The sequence below is a fragment of the Eumetopias jubatus genome, unplaced genomic scaffold (genome assembly GCF_037043125.1).
Source record: "Eumetopias jubatus isolate StellerSeaLion01/CBP00866 unplaced genomic scaffold, mEumJub1_p1.0 scaffold_9, whole genome shotgun sequence".
Classification (NCBI taxonomy): domain Eukaryota; kingdom Metazoa; phylum Chordata; class Mammalia; order Carnivora; family Otariidae; genus Eumetopias; species Eumetopias jubatus.
The window spans coordinates 81,883,953-81,902,349 of NW_028274815.1; the positions used below are offsets into that span (position 1 = coordinate 81,883,953).

The following is an 18,397-nucleotide window of genomic DNA, read 5'->3' on the forward strand; positions in this document are numbered from 1 at the left end:
GATTCCCTCAGCGCACATGACTTCTCCCTCCCATTCCTCTTGGATGACTGCCCTCAAGGAGTCTTTAACGGGAGGTCCACAGAGCCCTCTCCAGCATGCATTCTTCAGTGGCTTCCCTCCACACCTGTGAGAACAGAAGCTCAGTCCTGAGCATGGTCCATGAGCCCCTTCATGATCCAACCCAGGGACTCTCAACTCTGGGGCACTCTGGAGTCTGGTTCTAGAGGTCTAGGGCATCAGGTGATTCTACTATGCAGCCAGAACCACTGATTCTCCCCTCTCTGTTTGCTGCAGGCATCTCTCTTGACCCACACGCCTGGGCTTTGGAGCCTTGCCCATGTTACTGCCCTGGCTAGGCATGCCCCACCCCCTTTCTGATTTCTGCTCATCTCTCTGGACATGAGGGCAGAGAGGTATACCTTCACTCTGTGGAGAAGGCCAAAGTCTTCTAGAACCCAAAACCCTGAGGCTGATTCACAGAACTTAGCAGTTGGGGCTGGCATAATGCCTGGAGGGTGCCATATCCTTTATAAACTTCTCAGGCAAGTTCAATGCCCCTAAAATAAGATTCCATATACCATTAAGTTGAACCATGTGAAACTGCAGGTAATCTTGACTCAGGGAAACAGCAATTTTGTGTGGCTCAACCTAAATACTTGGGAAATTATTATAGAAGTTGCTCAAGAACTCAAAAACAAAACAACACAAACTTTAGTTGAGCAGATTTAATTTCCCTGAGACCACATTCCATAAATTATACAAATACCGTCTACAGACCACTGGCTTTCAAAGTTTACTGTGCACACAGAGCAGGTGGGGATCTTGTGAGAATGGTTCCCAGCACGTCCGGGCTGGGGTGTGAGTGTCTGCATGTTTAACAAGCTCCAGGGGAATGTGGGCGCTGCTGGTTCTGGAACACATTTCTCAATATTCATACATCAGACTTTTTAAGAGGAACTACAGGCATACATCAGAGATACTGTGGGCTTGGTGCCCGACCACCACAATAAAGTAAATATTACAATAAAGTGAGTCAAATGAATTTTTTGGTTTCCCAGCATACACAAAAAATTATGTTTATACTATACTGTAGTCTATTAAATTTACAGTAGCATTATGTCTAAAAAACAACGTACATACCTTAATTAAAAAGACTTTATTGCTAAAAAATGCCAACCATCATCTGAGTTTTCAGAAAGTGGCAATCTTTTTGCTGGTGGAGGGTCTTTTCTCAATGTTGAGCAGGGTGGTGGTTGCTGAAGGCTGGGATGGCCTGTGGCAATTTTTAAAGTAAGACAGCGAGGAAGTTTGCCACATTAGCTGACACTTCCTTTCACTTTAAGGCCACTGTAGGGTTGTTAATTGGCCTGATTTCAATATTCAATATTGTTGCAACTCAAGAAATAGGGAGGCCCGAGGAGAGGGCAAGAGACGGGTGACCAGCCAGTTGGTGGAGCCGTTGGAACACGTACATTTATCGATTAAATTCACCCCCTTGTATGGGCGTGGTTCATGGCACCTCAAAACAATTACAACAGTAACATCAAAGATCACTGATCACACATCCCCATACCAAATACAGAGCAAATGCTGGTGGAAAAATGCTGCTGATAAACTTCTCAACACACGGTTGCCACGAACCTTCAACTGGTAAAAAAACGCAGTATCTGTGATGCACAAAAGGAAGTGCCATAGAACGAGGTATGCCTGTATAACATTTACCTTTAAAAAACCCACGAGCATGGAGAATAACAAAAATGTTTCTCTACTCTCTCTATGAAGATCAACCCTGGTTTTCAGTATTTCCATGTATCTGATTAACTGTAAAGCCTTAATAAATTTATAGGCTTTATTTAACTTCAAAAATAAAGTGCAAGGATTTCAAAAATTTAATAATGACTACATTAAAGAATGTCTAAGAAACTTCTCTGTTTCTGAGTTCACAGAAAAGATAATCTCCGGAGAAATTCTACTTCATTGCATAAACCCTTGATTACTTCTTGTCCACGGAGTCCAACCTCCGTGACGATTTGGTGTGCTCCTGAAGGGCCACGCCGTTTTATATTGTATTTTGCTTTCCTCAAAAGCGCTTAGCGCTTGTATAAAAGTTCACAATTACAACACAATGAAAAGTTAACATTTTCCTTGTAGCTAGAGAGAAGAAAGGACAATCTTCAAACATCCAAATAATTCTTTATCATAAATATTTGAGTTTACCCCATACACAACTTCTAAAACCAGAGAAACATTTTTTTTTTCTGCTTTACATACAATACATTTGTAATTATACATGTGTTAGGTTGAGAACAGGAATAATTTCCTAGTGGACCAATCAAAAAGAATGAAAGGAATGTGAACTTCGGTAGTTTGCGCGAGGAAAAGAGAGGGGGCTCCAATATAATTATTATTAATAGGTGACATCATCCAAGTAGCAAGAACCACACAGATGCTTCCCTGTGAGTTTGTGCTAACCCTCACTCTGAGCCTCTCAGCTGGACCCTGGGGTGCTACTTTTGGAATGACCGTTTAGCCTAGGCCTAGGAAAAGGCATTTCCCTATAGATCAGTGTAGCTCTTTCATTCTCAGGTAGGATATTAAAATGAGAGGAAAGAAATGACTTTCAACATAAGACACTGTAGAGTTAAGTCCATCTGATGAGGCATGACACCAGACTCTTACACTGCACAAGACGTTCATCTTAAAGGCATTCCTGTGCTTTGTCTTCTCCACTGGGCTCTACCATCATCCAACCGATGCAGCCCAATGGAGCACCGGCTTCTGGAAGCAGTTCATGCATGGTATCCGGGGAGAACTAGCCAGACTGACAACCTCAGCTCTCTGCAGAGCATGGGACCTCGAAGGCAGTGGACCCAAGGGACAGACTCCACGAACCTGTTTCTCCTGTTATGGAGCGTGACTGCCAAGAGCTGGGGAGAAGGTAACACAACGGGATCACATAATCTTAATAGTTCAAACTGAGTTAGCCATCAATAAACACAACCAAGTCTCTGGCTTTGACTTGACTCAAAACCAGTATGTCTCCGAATGACCCTTTTTTCTGCCTCCATGCGAAAGTGCAAGTGTTGCTTATTAAGTACAGGTTTCTGGGCCTCCCCTAGGCCCACAGAATCAATGTCTGGAGGTGAGGCCAGCCACGTGATTTTCCCTGCACTTCCCAGATGGAACCTTGTTACACTTGAGAAAGGGACAGGCTAATTTCAATAAAGTAGCTTATTTAATCTCTAGGATTCTGATAGCAGAAAAACCCCCTTAGTTTAATTATACACCGTGATATGAAGACTCTGTCCCAGCGGATCGTGTTATTAATGTGTTACCCTATTTTTAACTTAGCAGGGGAGCACATCACCTTCTGTAATCCCACCACCCTCTTCCTGTGCTGAAGCTGGTAGGGCTCCCCCCCTGGAAAGTTTTAACCCCACTGGCCGGTTGGAAGAGGAGACTTTTACATACGGTTTAATACCTTCCCCTTTGACAAGGTTCTGACTCCTGATCAGCCCGCAGGCCGGCCCTGGGCGTCTGCCCCAGAAGCACACCTGCTGGGAAACCACCCTTCCGGGCCTCAGAGTTGGTATCCTCCACCCACTTCCATTCTATGCACGTTTTAATTTGTCACTCCCACCACCACCGCCGCCGCCGTCACCGCCATAGCGGGCTCTGTTGAGGGACATCAGGAAAATCGCCACGAGGGCCAGCGCAGCCCCCAGGCTGGGGGGCCCGCACGGGCTCACCTCCTGCGCGAGCCCCGAGAGGAGTGGGGCGATGATCCGGCCCACGGCCGTCACCGACTGCCCCACGCCGATGACCGCGCCGCTGGCCCGCGCCCCGCCCGCCGCCAGCTGCAGGTCGGTGATGCAGGTCCTGCCCACGGCGGTGGACACGGCCAGCAGCGAGGAGCAGAGCACGGCCACGGCCACGGAGCGGGCGGCGGCGTGCAGCACCAGCAGCAGGCAGGTGAGCGCGCTCGAGTGCAGCAGGATGGCGCGGCCGTCGTGCCTGTACAGCCGCAGCAGGGGCCCCAGCGCCGGGCCGGCCAGGGCGCCCAGCGCGCCGCTGTAGCTGATGAGGTAGCCCGCCGCCCGCGGCCGCACCCCGAAGCGCTCCTCCAGGGCCAGCACAAAGTTACTGTAGTACAGCATGACCGCCACGGCCATCAGCAAGCGCACCGCGAAGATGTCCCACATCTCGGAAAATACCAGGCTCTTCATGTCGCGCAGGGTGGACGCGACCTCCAGCCAGGGCGGCCTGGCAGGCCGGGCACTGGCCGTGCTCCGGCGGGGGGTGGCTGTTGCCTGCCCGTGACCGTCTGTCCTCCCCCAGGGTGCAGAGTCCTCCCTCGCTGGCAGGCCTTTCTCTGCACTGGAGAGCTTCGCTTCGCACCAGGGAAACAGCCAAACCAGACCTGGTAGGGCGGCACAGGACCTGTCAAAGCAGGCTGCACGCCCCGGCTCCCACGGCGCCCCCGTGGGGCAGGGGCAAGTACGTGCAGGAGATCACCATTCTGTAGTTTTGTATTTGGACCGGTTACTAATCCGTGGTTTTGAATCCAGTTTTTAACTATTCCCACAGCTACTTCTACTCCATTTTGATAGCAGAATTCTGCTAGTCACCTCAAAAAAAAATCTATACCTCCAAGATGTTCACTTTTTTCTAAAGCTCAAGAGCCCATGACCGTTTGCTGTATCATGGGATATTGAAATTCTCATGCCTATGTTTAAATTCATTACCTAATTCCATGCCTATCCACCATCTTGCCCACGCATCCAACCACCCACTCATCCATTCACCACCCATCCTTCATCTAAACACTGAATATTTATGCTTCCTAAATGCTAAGTCCTGTGCTAAACAGTAGGAATATATTAACTTGACAACACAAGGCCTATAAAATCCCTGCCCTCGAGGAATTTAAGTCTAAAAGGGGGTTTGGACAAGTAAAACCTAGCAGTTAGATTACAGGGTAAGTGCTATGTTAGGGGAAGCACAGGATGCTATGAACAGAGACAGCCAGCCTTCGTTTGTGGAGAGGGGAAGGGCAGCTTGATACCAATGACCTGTCAGGAAGCACCTGCTTGGATTTGCCCCCCCTTCAGGGCCACCATGTGCTTTTACAAGCCACACCTCAAAATCTTGGGGGTGCCATTCTCATGGGCCATTATGGAGCAGCTCAATTCCTATTCAGATAATCCCACCTCCACCCTCGGTCGTTTTATGTATCCCACGCCACCCAAGTAGAATGACCTATTGCCAATCCATGCCCCCAAATTTCTTGAAACTGAATTCCAGCTTGCCATTCTAGGACATCTTTTCCAGACTCATCCTGTGGGGTTTTCAGTCCTTCCACACTTCAATTCAACGCGGACCAGTGGCCATTCAGACTGCTTCATGCTGTTTTCAGCAACCACCGACCTGTATGTGGTTTCTCCACAGTCTAGGTGGACTATTCACCAGGGACTAATTTATGACAGAAAACTTAACCACGCAAGAATGCAGGCCTGGACTTTCTACCCCTTCTTATCTTTAAAATGCCCCTTGGGCACTTTATAGAATCTTGATAAAACTATGAAAGGACTATTGCTGGTGGACTGAGAGGAAGAGTATCATTAAAATAATAAAAATGATAATGTTGACAGCCACTGAGGTTTACTGAGTATGCTCAGCATACTTGACACAGTGGGGTGAACTGCTCGTGTGCAAGACCTCCGGTGCTCGTCTTAGTAAGACCGGGAGTGTTGTTACCCCGTTTTAGGGATGAGTAAACTGAGGCAACTCGCCCAAGGCCCACACTAAAAAGTGGCAAAGCAGGAATCTGAATCCAAGTCTGTCAGACTCCAGAGTCTGAGTTCTTAACCATGAAAACAGAAATCACGGAAAAAAAGATGTAAGAGGCCTTTCTCAGGCAAAGTGGCCGATCAGAATGAGGATACGAGAAGCTGAAGGGGTAAAAGGGGTTGAGGAAAACAGCCGAAGTCACTGAGGGAAAAAAACGCAATACGCTGTGTTCACTGTGCTGGAAGGCAAAGCCCGGCGTGAGACACTGTCTGCTGGCCTGCCCCCCTCGCTCTCCTCTGCTATTCCCTGCATCAGCTTGGCCTACTGACCTCCACATTTCTTAAGAATGCACAGGAAATCCCTATTACTATTTTTAGCCATTGTGGTTGAGAACACTTGTGGCTGAACTATCCCTGACTGACTCGGATCCATTCACAGGCTTAGGTTAGGGCATGATATTAAACAGCATCATTGCTGGAGAATCCGAAACAGAACTCCATAATCATGGCCTTCGTTCATACACTGACTTCTGACTTCGGGAGCCATCACATTCATCACATTCCTTCGTAGGGGAAGGTACCTGGCCACACCAGCCGGTCATGTGCTCAAGTATTTTATCAAGATTTACACTAATCCATCAGACCTCACCTCCTGGCCGAGGTTACAGGTTAAACTTCTGGCAGGAAATCATAAAATATACCTATGAGGATTGACATTGAACTCCTGAACTCTGTTTTCTGAGTGTGATATCCTAGCTCAACATGGAATCCATCACTCAACCTGGAGCCTTCAATACAAAGACTAAAAAAGATGCAGTAGACTGTCATTAAATTTAACGAAAACTGAGTAACATGAACCAATCCTCTTGTTTATGAAGGTGTTTATCTAAGGCTCAGTAAGGTATCAGTCTCTGGGCAAAGAGGTTTATCCTCTTTGCTTTAGGCGACTGGCCCTGCATCCAAGGAGCTCATAGGCCAGAAGTGTTCTTTTATTCATCAAATGTTACTGAACATTGGCTTTATGTCTGGCCAGTTCTGGGCAGGAGTGACAACAGCGAGAAAATCTCTACCCTGTGGCATTTAGTTTCTAACGGTATGTGTGGGGAGGTAGGGAGGAGAGAATATAAGCAAGAAAACAAATTGATAATATAATTTCAGAAATGCTATGAAGAAACCTGAATTATTTGAAACAGAATCATCAGGAAAGGCCTTTCCAAGAAAGTAAATATTTGACACCTGAATAAGAAAGACCCAGTAAAGATATGTGGGAAGAATGCTGTTAAGTGGAGGAAAGAGCAAATTGCAGTCCCCTCCTGCGCGCGCCTAACCAGAAAGCCAGTGTGGCTGGTGCACGTGGAAGGAGAGAGGTGGGGGAGGGGGCGAGGGCAGGGCCTGCACACCACCATGCTGTGTGAGACACATCCGTGCTTTAGCATGATAGGACGACATGGGCAGGCAGTCTACAGCAGGGGATGAGGTGGTCCAACTTTGAAAAATAAGTCTGCCTATTCTGAGGTGAAGGGGATTAAAAGTACACTTATCAGGATGAGCCCTGAGTGATGTACAGAATTGCTGAATCACTCTATTGCACACCTGAAACTAATATAGCACTGCATGTGAACTATAGTGAAACAACAACAAAAAGTCTGCCTGTTTTAAGAACAACGAAGTGTTAAGGTGATAAAAGTAAAGCAGGTAGATTGGTCATCATGAATGCATACACCAGTCTTATGATGAAATGTCAACTTACCAGCATTGAGAATGAAGACAGAAAAACAGATGAAGGCTGTCAGATAAAATCCACCATCTAGCTCAGTAAGATATCCACCAACCATGGGGCCCAAGATGAAGCCCACACTAGATGCTGCGTTGAATTGTCCAATTACTAATGGCCGTTCTTTCTCTGCAACCAGATCAGAAAGCAGAGCCCTTGAAATGGAGAGGGTATGTTTAAAAATACCTGCAAGGGGATAAGAAACACGCTCTGTAACATTTTTCAGACCAAAAGAATCTTGCATGTGATCTTGCATTTCATCTCTTATCACTGAAGGAGTTCTGGTCTCCATTCTCTTTGAACCTCTAACGTCTGCAGTTTCATCCCGCCACGACTGGACTCCTGATCTAGCCCACAGTCCTAGTTGGCCACCTTCTTCCTGGTAGCCAAGCCCTGCATCCTCTGCTTTCCCACCTTCCACCCTGACATCCCAGAATCTCCAGTTTTTTGTTAGCCAGTGCAATTCATGGTGGCTTCTCTACAGAGATGCGTCATTCTTTTTTTTTTTTTTAAGATTTTATTTATTTACGTATTTATTTGTCAGAGAGAGCGAGCACAAGCAGGGGGTGGAGCAGAGGCAGAGGGAGAAGCGGGCTCCCCACTGAGCAGGGAGCCCGACACGGGGGCTCCATCTCAGGACCCTGAGATCATGACCAGAGCCGAAGGCAGCTGTGTAACCAAATGAGCCACCCAGGCGACCCGAGATATGTCATTCTTTATTCATTCACTCAGTGAGTAAACATTCACTGCATGCCTACTATATGTCCAGCATTAACCTTGACCCTGACCCTGAGGATAATGCAAGGAACAGAGTGCAAAAAAGACACAAATGTACCTATCTTCACAGAGCCTGTGCGTGCGTGCATGCGTGTGTGTGTGTGTGTGTGTGTATAAAGGTGATAACTGCTAGAGAGGAACAGAGGAGGGAAGGATAGGGAGTGAGTAATAATATAAACACTAAAGAGCAAATTGCAGTCCCCTCCTGCGCCTGACCAACTGATTTTCTACTAGCAAGAGGTTTGTGAATTGGTTTACTAAACAAACTGAAAGGTGGGACATGACTTAATAAGAGATTAAAATGTATATAGCAGCTTTATATTCCTCATACGTCTGCTGATGTATTTGACTTGTCTGCACCCATACATCCATATGCTGAATAAACAGACTGATAGGTTCTGGTAACGTAGGTTGCCCACCATGTTGATCAATACATGGCAGGAACTCAATCAGTGTTGCTGGTGGGTCGGCCTGAAGTGCTCCTAACTGTGATGCAACACAATGGTTTCTAGTGATTTCCTTGAAAGAAGTATCACTGTACATCACTCTGCCGGCACACTGATCCTGGGTTCTATACCCAGCTGTGTCTAAATATTAGAGTGGGCATTGGCCTGATAACCAGCCTCTTTGGGAAACAAACTTAGAAATCTCTTTTGGAATTAGGTAGAGAGACTCTCTCTAGATCTACTTTCTTAAATGGGAGAAAGGACCGGGCTGGAAGATGATTCCTAAGAGGCCTGATAGGAATCCTGTGATTATTTCTGAAATGATACCGATGTTGGATTCACCTTACATACCCAGGGAAGGAGGACTGTGGGGAGGGTAACGCAGACTAGCCTCCTGTTACCTTCTAGAGGTTGGGCTAGTGGACAGAGAGAGAAGGGGCAAACTGTGTGTCTACTTCTGGTACTTCAACCTCCCTCAGGCTCATCTTCAGGATACAAGGACCTGAACCTACACGTGACATTGTACAGCACAACCCTGGCAAGGCTCCCCAGGGCTCCCTCATATTCCCGGGCCAATCAAACACTGTAGAGGTTCCCATAGCAGGAAAGAATTTTATGTATAGCTCTCCTGTTGGTCAAGAGTATGATGTATATTAATAGAACTATCACTACTCAAAGCAGGCTCATTTCATATTAAATAAAAACATTTTAATCTTCTCTATAAATTTCTACCTATTGTATACAGGGTCCATTAATCTCATATATTTCTTTGGAATTATGAACAGCCTTACTGCTGAATGGTGGAGTGTATTATATTTACACACTGCAACCCAAACCAAGCATGTACAATAACTTTGACTCCGGATGCACACAGAGCAGCCATCGGCTGGATTTTGTGTGGTAGGTGGGCAAGTTAGGATGACTGCTCATTTTTAAAGCAAAGACCTTCATAAGCATTTTTTGTTTTCTGAATCAACAGAGAGGCACAGCATGAGTTTTGGAAGGTGAACTCAAAAGACTGGGAGAGTAAGTATGTACGTCACAGAAATGGGTGTGAAAATCCCAAATAAGCCGATCATCAAAACTATGTTAGAAGGACATATTTTATGCTCTGTTCCTTTGGGGCATTAGGTAAAAAGGAGCAGCTTAACTGAGTATGGGCAGAGGTCCAGGGCTGTAAACTTGTCCACTGGGGCAGCACAGTCTGTCAGGGGAGAAAGAAACACTGAAACTCCAGGGCTCTAGCAACTAAGAAAGGCAAAGAGAATAAAGAGCTTCCACAGGAGCTGCCTACCTGCCACACGAGGACGGCATTCACAAGCGGTGGCTCAAAGACTGGACAAAGTGTTTTGGTGAATGGACAAAATAGAAGCTATTTCGAAAATGTCAGAAACATTCAAGATCACTTTGGAAAGAGAAACTCGTCATTATCCTAGGATCTCCCCCGACCAACAGCCAGATTTACAGGAGGCTGCAGGAAAGCTACAGTGGGAAATCTCAATTTGAAGTCAGGAGGCCCAATTTTAAAACTGTAAGCTGGCCAAACAAGAGAATAGTAAGCACAGTGCTGGCCAAAGACATTTAACAAATTCTTACTGCCTGAACGTAGAGAGATCAATGCGAAGGAGACAGGTCTGTGCGGCAGCATAATGATTCACACTGACAGGGAGGGCTCCGGGCCCTGTCACGTACAAGCTTTGGGGATCTGCACAAGTGAGCAGAGCCTGATTGATACTAAGTGCTCGATCAACAGCAGCAGCTGGTGTTCCAGTTATAATTGCTCTTGTCCTTATTTTGTCTTGGCATAAGCTCTAATCAAGAAGGCACCCACGGGGTGCCTGGGCGGCTCAGTCGGTTGAGCGTCTGCCTTCGGCTCGGGTTGTGATCTCAGGGTCCTGGGATCAAGTCCCGAATCGGGCTCTCTGCTCTGCGGGGGGCCTGTTTCTCCCTCTCCCCCTGCTCTTCTCTCTCTCTCTCTGTCAAATAAATAAATAAAATCTTTAAAAAAAAAAAAAAGAAGAAGGAACCGACAGGGGCGCCTGGGTGGTTCAGTCGGGTAAGTGTCTGACTCTTGGTTTCAGCTCAGGTCATGATCTCAGGGCCCTGGGATTGAGCCCCGCATGGGGCTCTGCGCTCAGTGCGGAGTCTGCTGGAAATTATCTCCTTCTCCCTCTGCTCCTCCCCCTGCTCACACAGGCTCTCTCTCTCTCTAAAATAAATAAATAAAATCTTAAAAAAAAATAAAAAAGAAGGCACTGACATGTACAACAGTCGCTCTTTATACATTTACATACAACTGATTTATTTGGAATGAAACACACCCAAGGAAAGAAACTTACCCACAGGAACTCTAGCAAGGGCAAACAGGAACACATTGGTGGATGCTCCAAGAATCAGATAACCCAGGGCGCTGAAAAGAATGCACACCAGCAAGGAAGACCGTCTTCCAACCACATCACTCCAGCAGCCCTGAGGAAAGCAAGGAACACAGAAAGTCCTCTGACTCACCACCTTTAACCACCCCCACCATGGAAATGCCCCCCAAATGTGACCAAGATGTGTTGCCAGATGGGAGACAACTTACCACCAATGTGCTGGAAAAGAGCTGCAAAATGCCATAGGAGGAGCCTACAAAAAAAATCAGTAACATCAAGAAAATCAGCGGGACCCATCACAAAAATGGATCAACATGGTAACAATTACATAGAAATTAACAGAAAAACAGGGGGGAAAAAAAGACTATTTTTAAAAATGAGATTCCCCCCCCCTCCGTTTTTTCAGTTGGAAGAGTAAAGCAATACAATTTTTATTAAAAGACCTTCAGGGGTGCCTGGGTGGCTCAGTCGGTTAAGTATCAGGAAGGTATCAAGTACCTTCAGCTCAGGTCAAGATCTCAGGGTCCTGGGATTGAGCCCCGCATCGGGCTCCCTGCTCAGCGGGAAGCCTGCTTCTCCCTCTGCCTGCCGCTCCACCTGCTTGTGCTCTCTCTCCTCTCTCTCAAATAAATAAATAAAGAAAAACAAACAAACAAAAACTTCAAAATAAAAATGAAGGAAGCAGAAGAGAGACTAAGGCAAGGGCCACCCACGGTCTCTGAGAGAGGCTTCTCCCGCTCTTGAGGATGCATACCCCTGACTGAGAAGACCGAATAGAGAGTACTCGGGGAGTAGAAATCCAAATCCTACAAAAATTCTACTCAGTCTGAAAATTTTTGTATCATCTTATATCCCTCTAACATTCCAGTTTTATAAAATGCCTTAGTTTTATAAAGAACTGACAAAGTTTTACAGAGTGCTTTTACCTCCATTATATCAAATAACATGTCCCTTCTGTTCTTCACAGAAACCTTCATGCTGTTGTGTGGGCCAGTATAATTCTACTTTCCAAGGGAAATACAAATCATGGCATGGAGGACTTACCAAATATTGTGTCCACCACTGTCCCTGAACATTTGCTTATCCAGCCTGTGAATAGTCAAGGGCTGTCAGTCTTTTAACAATTTCTTGTTAATTAGCACAGTCCTAAGCCCTGCTATACCTTGTCTCTTTGGTAAATCAGTGACTGAGATGGAGGTTCTATGCTGCACAGGCAGAGAAGCCCTACAACTCCGTAAGATGTGCTTGCGGTGGTGCAGGAAGCTTGTGACCAATTTGTCAAGGCTCACCCTAAATCCCCTGCTGTGTGACTTGATTCCTGTAGATTATGTTTCTCTGGTTCCTGCAGGCAGGGGTCTGTACCTGCCCTTTAACACATGCAGCCAGCTCCTTGGAGAGGCTCAGTAAGTAACCGTGATGTCACTGGTGGTGAGGGGAAGGGAATGAGGCTAAACCTCAAAACCTCTCTGACCACAGGTAGTCTAGGAAAAGATGAATTACATTCCCTCCAGGGTAACATTTTTTTTTTTAAAGATTTTATTTATTTATTTGACAGAGACACAGTGAGAGAGGGAACACAAGCAGGGGGAGTGCAAGAGGGAGAAGCAGGCTTCCCGCCGAGCAGGGATCCAGAAGTGGGGCGCGATCCCAGGACCCTGGGATCATGACCTGAGCCGAAGGCAAACGCTTAACGACTGAGCCACTCAGGCGCCCCCAGGGTAACATTTTTAAGTATTCTAAAAATTCCTTTTATCCCACTTTCAATTTACCTTTGTATAATATTTAGCTATAAGACTGATTTGTTTTTAGGTTTAGTCCAGAGGATTGAAAATTCAGTGCTCTGAGAATGTACGATATTAACCACTCACCTACTATTCCAGCAACTGTTGGACTTGCTCCAAGAGACTTGACATGAAGGCTCAATAGAGGGATGACCATGCTGACACCAAACAAATCCTAAACAACAAAACACTGATTAACTCAAATTAGAAACTGACACTTAGGCGTTCTTAAAAGTGGTAATCCTAATAACAAACTGATTAAAAAAATAAAACCAGTATCTAAATTTTGAGCCAACAAGAAATCATAATTGTATTCTACAGTATGCTATGCCCATCAGGTTCAAATTATCAAAGAATCAAAATATAATGTGTTATAACCGTTGCTCCCTCTAAATGCCTGATCACCATGACCCGGAATCATTTCAACCTTAGCTTCTTTGTGATTGATCCTTAATACTCAAGGAGGATGTGCTATAGAAGTTATTCAAATAAAAAACCAAAAAAATGTTTGTGTGTGATGAAGTGGGAAAGAAGGCAGGGAGAATGCATATTTCTTTGCAAAGCACTTGCTTCATATATGAATTTCCTCCTAGAATTAGGGAAGGTGACTAATCTGTGGCTTATAGCCTTAAAAATAATATCTGAAAAGAAAGTCTCAGCAAAGCAAGGAGAGAAGGATGGGGTAGTGGGGAAAGACAGTGTTCTGCAGCTAAGTCAATGAAAGTGCATGGGATTTGGGGTTAGGCAGACAGTTCTAAGTTCCAGCTCTGTTCCTTACTAAGCATGCGTGCTTAGAAAGTTATTTAATGTCACCAAGCATCAGTGCTGTCATCTGCAAAAAATAGGGATAATAACACCTGTCTGGTAGACACATGATGTACATATAGAGACGTAATGGTTGAGAAAGGTCTAACACACAACAGAAGTTCAAACGTATTTTCTCTTTTCTTCTGTCCTGGGGATAAGAACTGACCCTTTTTGCTAGGTATTCCGAGTTAACAGAAAGACTGTTAATTTTTCCTTTAAATTTCGTTCTCATTCCTACTTCACTTGGGTACTTTCAACAACTGGTTTAGAGGAAGGAAACCACATTGCACACACACGGTTTTCTTTATATTCAACTGGAATTCCTTTTCTTATAATCCTGGTTAAATAGAAAGAAATGCACGAAAAATATTTCTTTGGGCCCACAATTAATCTTTTGCTTATCCCTTATCCTGGTGGCTGTGCATTCACCTAATTTTAGAAACATGAACCTCTAAACGTACTTTTCAGTGGCCCTTTTCCATGGTTACATCTTTAGATGGCCATATATTTACTATCTAGTGTTCTTAAATAGCTCATAAATTTATACTACCAGAACTACAGTTTATTATTTTGATTTTAAGACTACTTAAAATTTCTTTTGGGTCTAAGCCCAATGTCTTTTGGGCTTTGCTGTCAGCTTTGTTTCATCAGCCTGCTGATGTATGATATCACTTAAAAGACCCCAAATACATCAGTTACCTATTGAGTTTTCTGAATCTTTCAGAAAAGGAAACTCAATTGTCCAAAAATATTTTTTTTCCAAAAAATTCCCAGTACCACTTGTCATTTAACATTCAAATAAAGAATGGGAGAGAAATAATTAAGTAGGCTGAAATTTATGGCAGGTTATACGAAAACAGATTCATAAGTAGTAACTGATGATCAGTATTATTTTAACGTTTTTGTGAGCCTGAAAAATATTATCTATTTCCAAGGATGCTGGTGCTCTAAAACTGTCTTTCAGGAAGTTGTGCACTAAAATTGTCTTCCCCTTTACTAGAAAAGGCAACTCCTCTCTTCCTGTGAATCCGCAGTTTCTCCAAAACCACTGGCTTTGAATGCACTCTGTGGCAACTGGTCATGTGCTTAATAACCATTTATAAGGAAATCAGGCAAGAGGGGACCATTTAAACCTTTCATGGAACATCTACATCTCTCAACAAAAACTGATGAATACACTAACACGTATCAAGATCTTTTTCAGGGTAGGAACCTAAATATTTCTTGATTAGCAAATTGCCTCAGTAAGAATGAATAAAAGACCTGACTACAGCCGATGAAATAAAATACGAATCTCACTGTGTATCTGGAGGAAAGAGGGTATTGAAATCACAGATCTTAGCACCGTCTTTCAATGCTAACCAAAAGCGGCCTAGAGGGCCATCTTCATCTTCCTTCTTAAACAAATTAAAACCTGGAAGCCCAGATGAGAACTAAAAACAGAACACTTTGGCAAATGACTTCTTTAATCCTGTTCCCTTCCTCTCTTATTAATCTGAAACCATTTCCCCAAAAGTCTTAGAGGTCTTTACATCTCTAAATATATTAAAAGTAATAACTAAGTTATGTATAATATTCCTTGGATGTTACCTACCAAAGAGCCTTTAGATCTTCAAGGATATCCAAAGTTGCACATATTTTTATTGCTTACAACATTTTCCATTTAAAAAAATCCCTACTTTTAACTTTTGGGAAATCTTACATTTTCCCCTGAACATATTAGAGAACTAATGACTCTTTTGAACAAATTATTTAAAATTTTACATCAGGCTTGCCTAAATTAGACTCGCTGTGTGAACAGCGCGTAGACAACACAGGAGAAGCTCTGAATATTCAAACCTGTACTGGAAGGCCAACTATAACGTATGATCTGTGAATTCATTTAAAACATTCAAACTATTTGGAATTTTAGGTCATGTTGGTTTCTCCGAACTCCCGATCCGGACTTTCCAGGTGAGGGCCCAAATTCTTTTCATCTGGCAGGACCAGATATTAGTACTGTCTGAGGGAGGGCTGCAATAGCCAAGAGTCAGTCCCCAGCTCCGACCAGAGGGTGGATGGCAGCCAACTCCCTTATGAAATGTCAAGGACCACTCACCATCAATAGTTTTGAATTGGGGGTGGCTGAAATGGAAGGTGGAAGAGGTAACTGCACCCTGAGGCTAATCTAAGATTAAGGAAGGCTCGGCTCTGAACTGAAAGCATGAGCCGGGGGGCAGGGTAGATAAGGTTAACTGCAGGCAGAGATTCTGTGTAAACCACAGCCCTCCTGAGTGCCTCCTGGTGGTGTGTTTTCAGCGATGTGGAAGATGCTTTCCTCATTCTCTTAACTATTCAGTCAACATTAAACCTTTACAGACTGATGAATATTGCATTGCGGAGGGGAATAGGGCGGCTGCCTCCCTACTCCTCTCCTAGCTGAGCATGGCTCAGTATCCAAACTCTAGTGAGGCTAACATACTGGGGATTAGTGGTCTTAACCTGCATCTGGGCAGAAAACAGTAATTCCTCTTTGCCAGGACCTAGTGCCTTTGGGGACTATTCAAAGCCTCCGAAGGCTGTCTTCGCCCAGTGACACTTCGCCTGACCAGTTCCTTTTGTCCTCAAATACAGTCTCAGTCTCAGCAAAAAAGAAATCCTCTCTGTCCTTGTCTTTTCTCTTCCTAATCTGGACCAGCTCACAACCAGGGCAACTAAACCAGGGCTAGACTTGGAAGGAGAGGAGTAAGGCGTTGGATCTAGGGTTCCTGCCGACAATGGCCCACGAACTACCAACACAAGCTTTCTGTAAGATTTTAAGTTGTTCCTGGCAGGGACTGTGTAACTGGAGCTCTACAGTCCCGACCACATAAAAGGTTTTCAGAAATTCTATGAATAATAAGTGGATGGAGGTACGGATGACTTCCCCTCTCATACACTCATCTTTCTAAGCTTTCCATTCTACGTGGGAAATTGATAATAATTGTCCTCATTAAACCAGGACACACACACACATCATGAAAAAACCAAACCTGCCTTATCCAATAAACAGTTTGTTGAAAGGCAGATGTGTATAATTCACTGCGGTTTGCATTTTTAAACATTCCAGTTTACCAGGAACCTTAATGAAAATGTGCCTAATTCTGCCCACGTGGGGTCATCAACAGTGACTGCCCCGACCGGGCCTGGCACAAAGGCCTGTGTATTCATACCACACCTACTGATGTCAGAACAGCTGGGCTTTCCCAAACTTGCCCAGGAGCCCTGCTGTCCACCCTGCGTGCTCTGTAACTTTCACAGCATCTAACACCTGGGGTCACCCCCGAGCCCGGCTTAATCACACTAAAGGCTGGTGCTGGGGGCGCCTTAAAGGGCAGGAGTAGAGGAGCTGCGGATTGGGCCCGCGAGGGGCAATAAAGCAATGTGGCCTGGTGCAGAGTGGAAGGGGTTTGGGGGCAAAAAGAAGCTTGAAAGGTAAGAAGGCACCACCAGGCAGATCGCAGGTTCCCAGCCCTGAGTGAGCCTTACGACCACCCCGTCTTCAAAAGAAAAAAACCCCACCCCTAATCGGGTTCCAGGTCCAGGGCGCAGTCGCCCTTCGCCCCCAGCCCCAGCACTCACCAAGAAGCCCACCAGGTAAAGACAGAGCAGGAAGCGACGGGCTCTGACGGCACCGGGGCCGCGAACCCGCGCCTCAGCCCCGGTCCCCGAATCCTGCCTTAGCTTCGGAGTCGCCGAGACCGGCCCCCCCGCCGAGGCCAGGCCGCGGCGACCCCCCGATTCCATGCGGACGGCAGGGGGGAGGGGCGCCGCTACCCGCACCCGCTGCGGGGACCGGCCCCCGCGCGCTAGCCCCGCCCCGAGCGGAAGTGAGCGGCGTGCGCCTGCGCACAGGGGAGCGCGGCCAGGCTGCGGGGCGGTGGCTGTCTCTGGGCGTGGCGGGTTCCAGGGAGGGAGGAGACAGCCCGCGCCAGCGGTGTGTGAGAGACGCGCCGGTTTTGTGATGGTAACGGTAATGCTCTACATTTCCTTGGAGGGAAGACTGTCTTCTGGTATTGGAAGGCGGGAGGAAACTGTGCTGACCCTCTCCTTACAATATGGGGCCGCCTGAGGTGGCAGCCAGCCCCACCTGGGAGATCCACAGATTTAGGCTGTAGTTGGCTCTGAGTGACCTGGAGTAGGTGCCTATGGCCCCTTCAAACTTCAGTCTGTCTGTTGGAAAAGCAGGCAGAAATAAGGTAGACTAATGTCGGGGAGCTGTGAGAATACTGCAAATGTTTCCTGAGCCGGAGGGGAGGTTACGGTTTCCTGGGGTAATAATAATAAACACACAGTAAATAAACATGGTATGTTAAATAATAAACAGGCAGTACACAAGAGAAGAAGAACACGATACATGTCTTTCTCTGATTGACTTATTTCACTCAGCATAACACCCTCCAGTTCCATCCACCTCTTGCAAATGGCAAGATCTCATTTCTTTTGATGGCTGCATAATATTTCATTGTGTGTATATATACCACTTCTTCTTTATCCATTCATCTGTCGATGGACGTCTTGCTCTTTCCACAGTTTGGCTATTGTGGACATTGCTGCTATAAACATTGGGGTGCACGTACCCCTACATTTGTATCTTTGTGGCAAATACCCAGTAGTGCAATTGCTGGAT

General features: G+C 45.7%; 1 protein-coding gene across 1 annotated transcript; it reads right to left on the reverse strand.

Annotated features, from left to right (window-relative positions):
• Positions 1–710: 710 nt before the first annotated feature.
• SLC67A2 (solute carrier family 67 member 2) lies at positions 711–17,570 on the reverse strand. Its single transcript, XM_028104034.2, has 6 exons — positions 17,350–17,570; positions 13,030–13,117; positions 11,371–11,414; positions 11,126–11,255; positions 7,540–7,749; positions 711–4,420 (listed from the first exon to the last, which is right to left on the reverse strand). The coding sequence occupies exons 1-6, from the start codon at positions 17,512–17,514 to the stop codon at positions 3,612–3,614; spliced, it is 1,446 nt and encodes a 481-aa protein (XP_027959835.1). The 5' UTR covers positions 17,515–17,570; the 3' UTR covers positions 711–3,611.
• Positions 17,571–18,397: the final 827 nt, after the last annotated feature.

What these genes read in the sequence shown, in the direction of transcription:
- SLC67A2 (XM_028104034.2), bottom strand. Translation starts at nt 17,514, where the DNA reads ATGGAATCGGGGGGTCGCCGCGGCCTGGCCTCGGCGGGGGGGCCGGTC. An exon ending in TCTTTTCCAGCACATTGGTG is followed by an intron (nt 11,256 to 11,370) that starts GTAAGTTGTCTC and finishes TGCTTTCCTCAG; the next exon opens with GGCTGCTGGAGTGATGTGGT. An exon ending in CCTTGCTAGAGTTCCTGTGG is followed by an intron (nt 7,750 to 11,125) that starts GTAAGTTTCTTT and finishes ATCCCCTTGCAG; the next exon opens with GTATTTTTAAACATACCCTC.